This window comes from Pituophis catenifer, unplaced genomic scaffold (assembly GCF_029215685.1).
Source record: "Pituophis catenifer annectens isolate HBS135680 unplaced genomic scaffold, rPitCat1.0.hap2 SCAF_1, whole genome shotgun sequence".
Classification (NCBI taxonomy): Eukaryota; Metazoa; Chordata; class Lepidosauria; order Squamata; family Colubridae; genus Pituophis; species Pituophis catenifer.
Genome location: NW_027256881.1, coordinates 102,380,055 through 102,394,548, shown reverse-complemented (window position 1 = coordinate 102,394,548; position 14,494 = coordinate 102,380,055). Strand labels below are relative to the sequence as shown.

Below are 14,494 nucleotides of genomic sequence, written 5' to 3'. Positions count from 1 at the left end.
TCTGTATTTTTTTAGGATATCATCAATGATCATGTGGGAAAATTTAAGGTAAAATAATCAAATATTTTGCATAGGCAATATGGAATGGAAGCCGAGTCAGATGTTTAGTGACTTAAGAAAAGTGAAGAATTGGGATGTGGGGAGAGTTGTTGATAGAATAGTTTGCAGAGTATAAAGATAATCCAGGAAGAAACAGCAAAAATCTGCCTCATTTATATCAAGCGAGAGAAGACAGATTATGTCTGGATGTATTGTTAATCTATATGATCTCTGTTACCTTTAAAGGTCCAGTTATTTTCAGAACCAGAATTCCAAGGCAGCAGTCAAATACTTGAGAAAGATGTTTCTCAAATTGCGGAATTTCCTGCTAAATCTTCAAAAGTATTATCTGGCAGGTAAGTGAAAAGTTACTTTGATGTGTTCTAGTCAACAAGCTATTATGGAATCACATTTTTGAAAGAGGTACAAAGGGAGGTCATTTCGACTGGGCTGGATGGATACATACTTTTATGCTGATGCATGGAACCACTCCAAGTCACTGGCTGTTTATGGGCAACTACAACTATACTGAGTTTCCTGTATTTTTTGTTTTTAATGAGTTAAATTTAACCTAAGATGAATGACAGAGGGACGAGTCCAAAAGTACATTGAAGGATTGTTTGCCTTAAAAATAAATAAGCCTTACGAGTGCCTTGCATTTGAAGGGAGAAATGTGAGTCAGAGGACTTGTCAGTAACACTTAAACCATGTTCTTTTCTAAGGATTCTAAGATTGCAGTTCTTGTAAGGTGCTCCTGATTATATTTCTTCCCACAAATCCAAAGCATTTGCCTGGCTCTGAAGATGAGTTGTCTGTTTGAATTATTCCTCTTACATTTTAGAAAATGTGCCTGGATTCTCTTTCAATTAAGTACATAAAGGAAAATGGTTGACGATTTTGTAAATTGTACCGTTTCATATTATTGTTCTTTAAAATCTGATTTCTATCCCTAGTCTTCACCAAATAAATAATGAATGGAAATACCAAATAGTTGCTGCATTTGGCTCAGCAGTCTCGTTAGCAGGTTTTCAATCTTGAAAATATTTAAAATCTATCTTGTGTTCTTGCTTCCTTTTTTTTTCTTGTAGTTGGATTGCATATGATAAAGAAAATTTCTCTGGGAATCAGTATGTGTTAGAAGAAGGAGCCTATCCTGATCTGTCTGCAATGGGTTGCCTACCCCAAACGTGCTTGAAATCGTTACAAGTTATAAATATTGTAAGTTGTGAAAAAGAGTTTTATACCTAAGTAGGTTAGAAAAGGGTGAGGCTTCAAAATATATGTGAATGATTTCTGTGAGCATAGTAGTGAGAGCATATGAGTTATAATCCTAAGTAATAACATCTTTGATTCTCGATACTTTTAAGTATTTACAGATTGTTAATTTGTTTAGAAAGTTATTATTCTATCACTCCATTAGTCAACAAAAATAATAGTTAACTCTTTGATAACCCAATCTTCTTTTTCAGAGTTGACTTTGCAACTAAACCTGATCTGTTTGTTAATATATGCCTCCCAGAATCTTTTAGGATAACGTGACTTGTAAATAGTGTAGACATAAAAACAAATAAAAATGTAAAACAAAAACGTATCTCACTGGTCTCACTAGCTTGAAGTACAGGTAGTCCTTGGGTTATGACTACAATTCAGCCCAACATTTATGTTGCTAAGTGAAACATTTGTTAAATGAGTTTTACCCCATTTTACGACAGTTGTTAAGTGAATCACTACAGTTGTTAAGTTAGTAACATGGTCGTTAAGTGAATCTGGTTTCCCCATTGACTTTGCTTGTCAGAAGGTTGCAAAAGGTGATCACATGACCCTGGGACATTGCAACCGTCATAAATATGAACCAGTTGTCAAGCTCCTGAATTTTGATCACATGACCATTGGGATGTTGCAATGGTTGTAAGTGTGAAAAATGGTCATAAGTCACTTTTTTCAGTGCTGTTGTATCTTTGAACAGTTACTAACTGAACTGTTGTAAGTCGAGGACTACCTGTATTTTTCACCCTAGACCAATTCAGTTTCTAGTATTGGAGTTCAATTAAAAGCAAAGCAGCTTCAAGTGAAAGTATGCAATGAGATCAGTAGAGAAGAGGAGGAGGAGGTTCTTTTCTACTAATTCTTCTTTGAGTACAAAACTAGAAACCAAGCTTCCATCTTTGTGTGATCAGGCTAGAGGCATCATATACCTATAGCCACATCTACATCTTCCTGGGATGCATATGTATGAGATAAAATAGAGCAAAATATATCCTTGGGTATTGCAGTATGCTTGACTTGATTGCTTTATTATGTAGCACAATCTGAGAAGACATCACTAAGTTTAACTCCATAATGCCATAATGTTTTCTTGGTTACAGTTTGTTACTAATTGGCTGGAATAATACCGGGGAAAAAAATAAAGAGGTTTTACAAAATTGGGAGAGAAAGATAATTGTGTGGGTATTAAGAGCGATGATAAACTTGGGCTGGAATTTCAACATGTTTACGCCCCTCAGTTTTTCTTAGATGAAAGCTTAAGTAAACACGAGTAGAGATAATCCTACTTGAAGAGTGTATTAATTTGTCCTTGGAGAATCCAAACAAGTCTGTTTTGAGTTTGAAAAAAAGGTACCCATTTGAACAGAATAAATTCCACCCCAAAGCAAAGATTACTTTTAAGATTAGGGTAATGTGAACTTGTACTGAAAGGTGCTCTTTTTGCTAAATGATTTTATCTATTTCAATGCAGTTGTTAAATGATTTTTTTCACACAACAATGCATCTGGTATTTATTGTAGAATTAAAGGGATGTGTAGATAAAGTAAGGCTACATATTGCACTTTTTATCTATGATTATTAAAACAGAAACCAGAATGAAACTGTTTATACACTGATGTAAATTAACAAAATGAAAAAAGGGTCTATTTTACATGGTTTAAGGCGGCAGATACTTACTGCAGAAAGTCAGTTATGTAATACATAAAATTAGCTCCTTGCAAATGAAGTTTCAGTGATTCACTAAAGTCCACTAAGAATCAGCAAGTCCAAGAAATCTGGAGAACACAGATTCCAAACCCCGAAGGCTTCATTTTGAAAATTGTATGATTTTATTAGTAATTCTTCCTCAGAGAAAACAAGTCTTTTGGAATTCTAACATTGTGGCACTAGCAATAAAAAACTATAAATATTCCAGATGCCAACAATTTGCAAGGGAATTCTTGAAACCCAACTACTGCTGACTCATGAAAATGTCAGCCAAGAATGAAAGGTGTGGTTGTAAGTAATCACCTTGCTTCTCCTCGTTTTCCTCCCACACCTGGAATACCTTTTCAATGAGCAAAGTCCTGTATTCTAGACTTTGCCATCTGGGCAGTTTTGTATGATGGAATTATTTGAAAAGATAAATATTTAAATTATTTAGGAGAACTTAAAGCTTTAAAGATGTTGACTTATTCCTGAGGACTGAATAATTCCCAGTAAATGAAGTGTTAAAAGATATAACCATGTATTCTATTCAAAATATATTTTTTCAGTCTGGAAAAAAAAAGTCACCCACAGTGTTTCATGTATATATCACTTTTTCTGTCTAGAATATTAGCACTATAATTCCCTGCTGGCAAAACAATAACTTAAGACCTCCCTTTTTTTAAAAAAAAAAAACAGGAACTTTCTGAGCCAGTTATAACCCTTTTTGAAAAAGAAAACTTCAAAGGAAAGAAATTTGAATTCATTACAGAAATAGTAAATCTCCAGTTTCTTGGCTACAATCCTCATATTGCTTCAGTAGAAGTCCATGGTGGCATGTAAGTTATAATTTGAACTTGAACATTTATTATTTGTAGAATTTAAATAGGATTTCCTATAATGCTTTAATATAATTCCAGAAAAATAATACTTAATTTCACACAATTGATAAGATTTTTGTCACAGATTTGTTAAAGGTAGATATTATGTCCCACTCTCCACCATGCAGGCTATGCCATTTTAAAAAAAGTTAAACATAGTTTTTCTGTGTATTTGAATGTTTTTTTAAAAGAAAAGTGTCTCCATCTTGCTGCCTTAAGGTAGAACCATTTCCATTAAAACTCCTTCAATCGATAGAACAGAAAAAGGTCAACAGACTTCTTTATGAATTCTCAAAATGTATTCTAGAGACTTCTGGAAGTCTGCATAACTAATTTGGGGGATCAGAGACTGAAGGAGGAAAAATCTGCTCACCCAATCATTGGATTTAGCTCATTCTTAATAAACACCTTGACTTTTAGCCAATCTCAAATCATAAACTTAAACTGTGCTTCAAGGATTCAGACATAATAGTTATTTAGCTCCCATGGATCCTCTGAAAATTACTGTAATGAATCAGTATAAATCTATGTTATTGTACAAATGAGGAGGGCTAGAACAAAGAGAAGCTCCTATTTCTTGGTGACACAACTTTATTTTCTAAGAGCCTATTAAGCATTATGGCTTTATTAGATTCAAATATATGAAATGGCTTTGTTAGATTCAAACATGTGAAGTCATCATGTAATACAAAATAGACATAAAAGAGACTTTGGAAGAACTCTTATAGAATGTCATGGGAAATAAATATACTGACAAGTATAATGATATACTTGTCAGTATATTTATAAATTGATTCTAAAATATCCCCCTAATAGATATCCTTTTTAAAAAAATACATAACTTCATAATTAAGTTATATATTTTTTAAAAAAGAATATTTTAGCAAAAGCATTATTTTACAGATATAATAACTAGATTTTTTTTCAGATGGATTATTTATGAACATCATAATTATAAAGGCCGTCAGATTTTACTAACGCCTAAAAAAATATCAAACTGGAAAGAGACAAGCAGCTATCACAAAATTGGTTCCCTACGACCTTTATTGCAGGTAAGAGGGGTACTACAGCCCATTTTGGGATATATAAGCTTTTTATGAAGTTTTTATCATTCTATCATCTTCATTCAACTTCTCTTCCAGTGTTGTTTCTTTGCCTTAAAATTCCATTTTACCATTTAAATCACATGATACAAATCATGTGATTTTTAGCTTCTATCATATTATAAGAACTATGATCTTTGGGAATTTTAAATGGTGATTTTCATTCTACCATTCAATTTTGTTCCAAATTACATCTCTGAATCAAAATGTAAGCATATTGCCTTTCACATGTAAACACTGAATAAAATCACTAGTGAGTCTATTCAATATTTCATGCCAATTAATATTATTCCGCTTCTCATTTTGAGGTTTTAGAAATATCATTTATTATTGATACTGAATGCTGAAATCACACATTTCTTGTCCTCAGTGATTTTTTTTTTAAATTAGGATTTAGTTCAGTTCTCTGATTTTGGGTTGTACATTTTAAACATAGTGCCATTTTTTCTTCTCTTTTACAAAATTTAAAATGTTCTTGCGCCAAAAAATGTAATAGGTATGATTATTTACTTAAAATGTCTCAACTATTTAATAGATTTCATTTTACTTCCTTATGGAAAACCTAAATAAAATCAATTTCCATTTAGGAAAAATCATGTTTTCAGTGTGTATATTATCAATCAAGTCTAAGCAATATACGATGTTAATCTGCATGTTGTTTCTAATATGAAATAAAATAAAAATGTACAGTGAAATTCAAAATGTAGTTACAAATGTGTACATATATTTTAGTTATGTTCCCCTTTAATAATATTAACATTAGTTTAAAAGGAGAAGGGGGAAATGCTAAATCTTAAAGGTGTTTTATTGTTGTTAAAGTAAACTAGTTATATTTCAGAGACAAGTGTACTTCAGACTCAGAAACAAAGAGACCGGAAAATTCATGGCAGCTGATGGAAATATGGATGACTTGAGTCTTCTGAGGATACAAGCTGTGGAAGACAATAAATCTGGAGACCAGATCTGGCTATATCAAGATGGATTCATCAAGTGCAGGGTAAGGTTCTGTATGAAACATGTCTTGCTGTAGAATTCAATTCAGCATATTTGACAGACTTTCCATAAGACAAACATAAAACAGGTATTGCTTCCCCACAGAAACAAAAAGTAATTGAAAGGAGTCCACCCTGTTTCTCTTTTTGTTTATTTACTTAGTAAATATAGCCTGCGACCAACAAGTTTCTTTTTATTATTCTTCAGCTATTTCTATCATTAGTTTTCATTACAGTTAAGTTTCTTCTTCCTATTAATTATGGCTATAACCAGCCCTTAGCAGGATTGGGAACTAGGCCATTCTCACAGTGCCTCCAGCTGATGCCTCTCTTTTACCAAGCTAAAAGACTCAACCTGCGTGGGATGTCATTACTGCTAATCAGCCTTCTTTCTAGATATACTTAATCCAGCAGAATTGCATTTGGAGAGGCTATGTTGGCAGCAGCTGGGTTGCTTCCCCTCTAAAAAGTGTTACCTGCTGGGTAAGCAAAGAGGGAAGGAAATGGAAAGTGGCAGAGATTTGGAGGCAATCCCCTGTAGGGCTCAGCAATGGCAAAGTAATTATCTCAGAAGACTTGGTCATGACCCAAGGACCTTGGTGCCTGTCTCAGCATGCTTGGATGCTATTAATGCCCAGTCTACTAGTCCATTTTCTTCTAAAATAGGATATAATTCTAGTTATGTGGTCCCATAACAATTTCTGAAATTAAAAACAAAAAAAAGGACCATATGTACGGTATACATTTCCCCCCTTTATTAATGTATTTGTTTATATTACTTAGCAGTTGAGTCTTAGACTCATCCCTCTATTTCTTGAACATCTACCTTCAAGCACTAGCAAGACGATTAAAAAATATGAGTTAAGGTCTGCTTTGCAACATTGCACATATTTGCAGAAATTAGCTAGAAATGAAGATTTGATTCTTATTTATTTTGCCTTGTCTTTGGCTACATTGATTAGGGTTTTGAGCCTTTCAGAAAATTCGATATGTCTGCCATTGCTGACCCATAGCAATTAATAACAAAAGAGAATTGTCAGTAAAATTGTAGAAACAGCTTTTGAGAGTAGAAATAATTTTTCAGTTATTAATTTATTTATGTAGTTATTTGTCAGATTGAACTTCTTGATTCCCAGTTCTTCAGAACACAATTTGCACTTCTTAAATCCAATTACAAACTTCAATCGTACATTGAGGCTTTCTATTTAAATTGCCTGTCAGTTAAATCTGGTCAATTGATCTAGGAGCCAATTTACAGCTTTCTTAAGTCTTCATGTTTAATAGTGTAGACTCGTTAACATCAAATCCAGTGAAGATAGCCAAGTGGCAAGCTATGTATTGATCTCTTGTTTACAGTTGGGTTACATCTCCCAAAGCATCCTTCCAAGGGAGAAATTTCTCAACTATATTATCATCCTGTGAACCTGTCTCGGAGTGGAAAAGGTTCCTCCTTTGTAGAGCATGTTTGAACATGGGAAGATGAGAAGCTGTAGCTTACAACAGACTAAAAAAGTGAAGGTGTTACTTTTAATGCCCCACCTAAAACAACATAAAAGGGTTTTCAGTATTTTCCTTTCTGATATTTGGTAACATTTGTCACATGGCTTTGATTTCTCTACATTTGAGCATTTCTTGCTGGAATTCTTGCAACCAATTCTTGGCAGGATTGGGAAGAGGCCTTTCCTTAGTGTTAAAACACCTCATAGAATCTCCTATTAAAAGAAGCGGAAGCCACTCGGCTGAGAACAAAAACAGGTTTTTCGATAAGAGTAGGCCTCATTATAGTAGCTCCAAAAGCATAGGTTTAAAAAGAAGCTAAGGCCTATTGCTTACTTGCAATTTAATGATGCTGAGCAGCTTGAATTGGTGAGATCATTTATATTAACTGAATTATAAATGTGATATACCATACCTTGAATTTCACGTAACTGAATATTATGTTTTGAAAATATTGAATGTTTTCAGCAATCTAGAAAGATATCCTTTATTTAAGTAATGATGAAGCTGAAATCTTTAAACACCATATTGAGAATCATTTTGGCATGAATAAATTTCCAAGTGGTAAATAAAAATATCTGCCAATAAAAGAGAATATTTGTAGCTCAGGGTTGACACGAGGGATCCTTGGTGCTCTCTAAGCTTGGTTGTTTTCTTGCAGAAATTTCATTATCCAAACTAGATAACATCATCAGTGCTAGTCAGGACTATCAGGACTAGCACTGATGATGTTACGTAGCTTGGGTAATGAAACTGCTAAGCTCAGAGAGCACCAAGGACCCCTCAGAAATACCTACTTTTTATCCAAGCATGTGACCAATTACTTGTGTGATAGTGTGAACTGGGCTCTAACTGATGCTGTTTCCGTGCACAGGGGGCAGAAGACATCTGCTTAACGATTGTAGGAAATTTGATCACTCCTGGTACAAAGCTGGGCCTGGCCCTTCAGCAAAATGATGAAAAGCAAAACTGGAGTTTTCATTCTGATGGCAAGATTTACAGCAAAATGAAACCAAATTTAGTATTAGATATTAAAGGTAAGAACTTTTTAGTGCTAAGTTATGAACTTTATTTGATTAATGAAAATTAATTTTCATATGGTAAATAGCAAAAATAAGTTCTCCATATTAGCTCATGTAATAAGTATGATAAAGCTCCATTTATCATCTGGTGTTCAAATAATAACAGAAGAGTAGTTAGAATAATTCAGTCACCTTGAATTATTTATGAATAATGAATTAGTATGAATAATATGAATTATTATTAAACTACAAAGTGGAGTATTTTTTTTTTATAATCAGCAATTACAAAAACAAAAATAAACCATAATGGCCTCAAAGGAAAAAATATGCCTGGTGCTTAACTAAAGGGAAGTGTTTAATTAGTATTTTTTGAAATCCAAGAGAATGTTCTAAAAATAAAGGGCACTACTGCTTTTTCTTGACTTTCTGACTTGATTGTGTACAAGACTTTTTCTTTTAAAATTGCAATGAAGAAACAATTTCTAAAGGGGAAGCTTTTGAACCCTTATACCTAACGCAAACTGATGAATTGTTCATTTTGTATAGTATTACAAGTAAACGAATGTAAGGAATCTGTAATCATAATTGACCTGAGAGATCTCAGGGGGAAAAAAACTCTTGACAAACAATACCTATTGCTAGAGGAGAACAAGTTGATCTTATAGCAAGTCTGATTCATCTAAACATTGGAATAGATGTGAAAGTACAAAAATCACTCTGTGATTCAGGAATAAATGTAGGATTTGTTATTTGTATCAAAGCTCCTTTCTACATTTTGTTATTAATCTAAAAAAACATGATATATAGTGACTCCTCAAAGTTTAAATGACACACCTTAACAGACATAAATTCACATTCTAGTGTACAAGTTTGCAGCTCATAATGTAAGTGTGCCCTCTGGAGGACACAAGAAGTAACAATAACAGCATGATGCTGGGTATATCTATTCAGAATCAGTTTCATGGTTTTTAGGCCCAGGTTGTTACATATAGGAGTGCAAGAACTAGCTATGTTTCATAGAACTAATCTGCATAACAATACTTTAAGTTTCATATACTTAGGGAGATGGGCAGGTTAGAAATATGAAATATAAATAAAATAAATAAAAATATCATTAGTATTTCAGGAAATGAATAAATGGAACTATTCCACTTAATTTTATACCTCATACTTTTATCTACTTATACATTACCAAAATGGCTTCTTGCCGATTAAATTTTTACATATAAGCTTGTGGGGAATTTTTAATAAATAGCATCTATAAGAATTTTTCTTTATATGCTTCCCCCAAGAGATACAGCAAAATGCTTCTGAAGCTTCTATGTGTTTAATATGTAAGGAATGGATTTATTTTCAACCATAAGATACTTTTACCATCTGTCCTGCAAGTACAAGACAGATTGCTCACATCTATATTTTCAGCTGCAGAAAAAAAAAGGCCCTACCCTTGTTCTTGGATCCAAAAGTGTGTACTTGGCATGCAGCAGAATTAACTCACCGATTCTCCTAACCAGAAGTATTTGTAAGAAAAACATTTTCAGATCATAGATAATTAAAACTGGCAAATATTTGTGTCAGTTCAATCATGATTTGAAGTGTGTAATCTAGAAAGGCTATAAAGTTAGTTTGATGAACCTGAAGACATTGGGGATCTGGACAAGATTTCAGGGGGAAACTGCCCGAGATACTAGTATATCCAGCTTATGATCCATGAGAGAAGATAGGTGGAATGGACATTTAAAAAATGTATACCAAAAATTAGCTACAAAACAATATTTTATATACACACAATTCTAGTTCTTTTGATCCATCTCTAGAAGTAACTATATTTAACACTGGGAAATGACATTCCTATGATTCTAAATCTGGTTTCTAAATTTGAAGGCCCTCAACTAAAGCTAAAAATATTTGCTTGATAACTAATACAGGTAGTTCTTGACCTACAACCATTCGTTTAGTGATCGTTTGGAGTTACAATGACACTGAAAACTGTATGAGTCGTTTTTCACATGATTGTTGCAGCATCCCATAGTCATGTGATCAAAATTTGGATGCTTGGCAACTGGTTTATGACAGTTGCAGTATCCTGAGGTCATGTGATCTTTTGTGAACTTCTGACAAGCAAAGTCAATGAGAAGCCAGATTCACTTAACAACCCTGTTACTAACTTAACTACAGTGATTCAGTTACCACCTATGGCAGGAAAGGGCAAAATTCCCTTAACAATTGTCTTGCTTAACAGCAGAAATTTTGGGTTCTATTGTGGTCATAAGTCAAAGACTACATATAAATCATATGTTGGGTTATAATATAATTACATGATGTAATGTGTTTTTGAAATACCTTTGCAAAACTAAACAAATGCAGAAAACATTTATATGGCAGCGAATCAGAAGAATGAAATACAATGAAAGGTATGTCTTTGAAGTATTTCTTTTAAAGCAAAATTATCATAGAAAAAGGGAGCAAATATAGAAATACGGATGGAGTTTTAAGATGTCTGAAATGTTCAATCCAAAGATAAATCATAATACGCTGACTAAATTAAAATTATTTTTTTCTTATAGAGGGAAAACAATACGATCAAAACCATCTAATTCTCAGTACAGTCAGTGAAGACAGACCAACACAGTGCTGGGAGCCACTGATTATTTAAAAGGCGGATTGAGATGTAATCTCAATACTTGAGAAGTGGATTAGACAAATGGTGGTTTTCCAAGCAGCTTGTTCATTTGAAGAAACAAAAATTATAATATGCTAACTCCATCACTGCATCCAAGAGTAGAGTACCCCATATGGATGTCATGTCACCTAATTTCTATTATGTTTGTTAACTCTGCCTTGTTTCATTATTTTGCTCAAGCCCACTGCCCTCCATGCTCTGCAGAGGGGCAGACCAAACCAGAAATGAGGAAGTTACTAAATATGGAGTTATAACATGCCTAGAATTGACTCCTTGTTTCAGTTTCTCTTTTCCAACTCTTTGGGTAGGACACAAGGAAGATGACAGGTTTGGCAAGCTTGGCCATACTTTCCTTTGCCACGAATGAAATTGTGTATGAGTATATGGTATAAATATTCTGGGTTGAAAGGAAATAGTCTTAGACTCTTCGGTCCTTTTCTTATTACAAACATGCATCACAAGCAGCTATTTTATATCACTAAGGCTACTAACATTTTAATGTGCAATTCTAAATGTACAAGTAAACTTTTAATGTTTTGGTGCTCCAAGCTTAGAGCTGAAACTGAATTTATATTGCACTGGAATATTTTGTAGTGAAAACTCATTGCTAACTAGTTCAACGTCATCAAAAAATAAATTAGATATTTATGTAAAATCTAAATCATTTCAGATGATTTTAAAATAAATGAAATTGTGATAGATGAATGCTTTAGTGCCTAACAAACATTTGTTGCTGAGTTTTTCATCTGTTAAAAATGCCAATTATCTGCGTGGCTGCCTTATTTTACACAATTTGCACTTACTATCTCTGTAGATGACAAGTATACTGTTTCTGTATTCTAAATTGAGTTACTTTAAATAGTGTAACAAGCTATATGTGACTTGCGTAGCACAGCAGTTCTTGCTTTTTAATGAACTGCATTAAAAATGTTTCCCTATGTCTTTGCTTTAAACCTTCTCTGATGAAACTCACTACGTGTATTGCATGTAAGTTTTCTATTTCTGATTCTATATTCAGGTAATTTCAATGTTCACTGTTCAGTTATTCCTGCTTTACACCCCCTTATTTGCATTCACATTCCTCTAGTACTATACTGATCATTAACATGAAAATGTGGTCTCAAAGTTTGAATTCAGAAAAATCTAACCTGAATATCAGAATACCAAGTAGTTTCTTGCAGAACATTTAATGTTAAAGCTGGCTTTACTTGTGCACAGTTGTTTCTACAGTAAAACAAACCCTACTTTAAGATATGTTTATATGTAACTGCTGAATTTCAAAATGTTAAAATTCTGGCAGGTAAAAAAATGCCACCAAAAATATTTGTTATATTGTCATCACTAATGACAAAGCTATCACACACTACTACTGAATAGAAAACATTGCTAATAAATCCCTGTTTCTTCAGAATGTCTAATCTAGGTGCTGCATTTTACAAGACAAATTAAAAATAAAATAACTCCTGCATCAATAGCCCTCGCTGTTCTTCTCAGGTCTGTAACTATTATTTCTGTTTTCTGCTACCATGTACACAAACGACTTGAAAAGCAACATTGCCAACAACTATCTTGGAGCATTATCAGATGTTGCTTAAAGCCCAGGCAGCAAGCTGAGTGTCTTTCCCCCACCCTACACATACAATTGATAAGACCACACAAAAACCTGCCACAGCAGCAGGAGCTAGCCAAGCCTGATGCATTGGAAAATGCCTGGCTATGCCACACTGAGAAATCAGTAGGGGCTCAATTAGCTTCCAACACAGATCTGAAGTCATAACTAGCAATACCCTTAGGCTGCTTCGTCAAATGTCATGAAAATCTATAAGGATTTAACAGTGCTGCACTGGTTTGTTTGGAAACCAGTATTGAGTTAATTTGCCATTGTTTATTGGGAAATCATAATACTCAATACAAATGTTAAAATGTTTACTTTGACTCCAATGTGCTGTATAACTGTTTGCAATAATCATGTAGCTGCTATATTTTTCTGGTAACATTTTGAAACTGCTGCTTATATCCTTGATAAAGAAAATATTTTAGGGTGTGGTATTTGCAGAAAATGTCTTTGTGTCCAAACCCTTGTATAAACATATGTATTTTACAAATAAATATTACTCAGATGGAATCTGTTTTGTTGTACAAACATAAGAATTCTGACAAAATGGTCAGGAAACATCAATGTAGCAATTGCTGCTATGCAGAATTTCAGCCATTTGCTCTAAAGGTAATATACATGGTAATCACAACATTGATTAGCAATAGAGAATCCATGGTTCAGATGAACAAAGAGCATATTTTAATTACCATGGATAACCATCACTGCATTTACACCCACACAAACTTTCTGAATAGAAGTCCCAATGATTAGATCAACAGGATAGACCAACCAAACCAAACATATATTTGCCTGTGTATACGTACATAATTCCATCCTGTAAGAGTAACTAATATTCATAGGAACCAGGAGACTAATACACCTAAATTACCATATCTATATCTAAAGCTACCATTTTCAACCACATATAACTGTGATCCAATGCAGCCATTGTACAAATACTTCATACTAATGCATGATAAAGAATCCATTTTTAATTCCCCTCCCCACTATTATTAAATAACAATGAGGAACTACACAAAAACATTCTATGAATTTCAGTTGGAAAATGTTAAAAGGCTAATATCAAAGTAATATACTTCCAAAGAGTATGTTCATGTTTTGAAGTAGGAATTCTTACAAATGGCTAACAGAATATTTGTAGCACAGGAATGTCTAAAAGCAGGGGTGAAATGCTCCTGGTTTGGAGAACTGGTAGCCAAAATCCCTCTCCCCCCCCCATGCCCAGCTGAGCCGCACAATCATCAGAGGCTTTTTTTTCACTTTTAAAAGCATTTTTTCTACAACCTCTTCGGCCGAAAAAATGCTTTTAAAAGTAAAAAAAAAAAAAGCCTCTGATGATCACGCAGCTTAGCTGGGATCATCAAAGGCTTTTAAAAGAAAAAAAATCCTTTTTTTTTCTTTTAAATGCCTCTGACTATCCAAGCTGGTAGCCTTATCATCAGAGGCATTTAAAAGAAACAAAGCCTCTGCCATCAGGCAACTCAGCTGGGATCGTCAGAGCCTTTTGAAAGCATTTTTTTACAACCTCTTCGGAGAAGGGGTTATAGAAAAAATGGTTTTAAAAGAAAAAAAAAATTGGCCATGCCCACCCAGTCACATTACCCCCCCCCCCCACCAAGCCACGCCCACAGAACCGGTAGTAACAAATTTTAGATTTCCCCTCTGTCTAAAAGTAATAATTCTTACAAAGAAACAGAAACCAAGATT

At 33.7% G+C, this 14,494-nt stretch overlaps 1 protein-coding gene across 1 annotated transcript in view; it reads left to right on the top strand.

The window, feature by feature from the left end:
• The window catches only part of CRYBG1 (crystallin beta-gamma domain containing 1), a 102,337-nt gene extending 91,195 nt beyond the window's left edge, over nucleotides 1-11,142 (top strand). The window contains exons 16-23 of the mRNA XM_070953671.1: nucleotides 16-48; nucleotides 286-395; nucleotides 1,128-1,257; nucleotides 3,691-3,830; nucleotides 4,801-4,924; nucleotides 5,814-5,972; nucleotides 8,339-8,501; nucleotides 11,054-11,142. Of these exons, the coding sequence (XP_070809772.1) occupies nucleotides 16-48; nucleotides 286-395; nucleotides 1,128-1,257; nucleotides 3,691-3,830; nucleotides 4,801-4,924; nucleotides 5,814-5,972; nucleotides 8,339-8,501; nucleotides 11,054-11,142 (948 nt within the window). The remainder of the gene's footprint in view (nucleotides 1-15; nucleotides 49-285; nucleotides 396-1,127; nucleotides 1,258-3,690; nucleotides 3,831-4,800; nucleotides 4,925-5,813; nucleotides 5,973-8,338; nucleotides 8,502-11,053) is intronic.
• The last annotated feature ends 3,352 nt before the right edge of the window (nucleotides 11,143-14,494 follow it).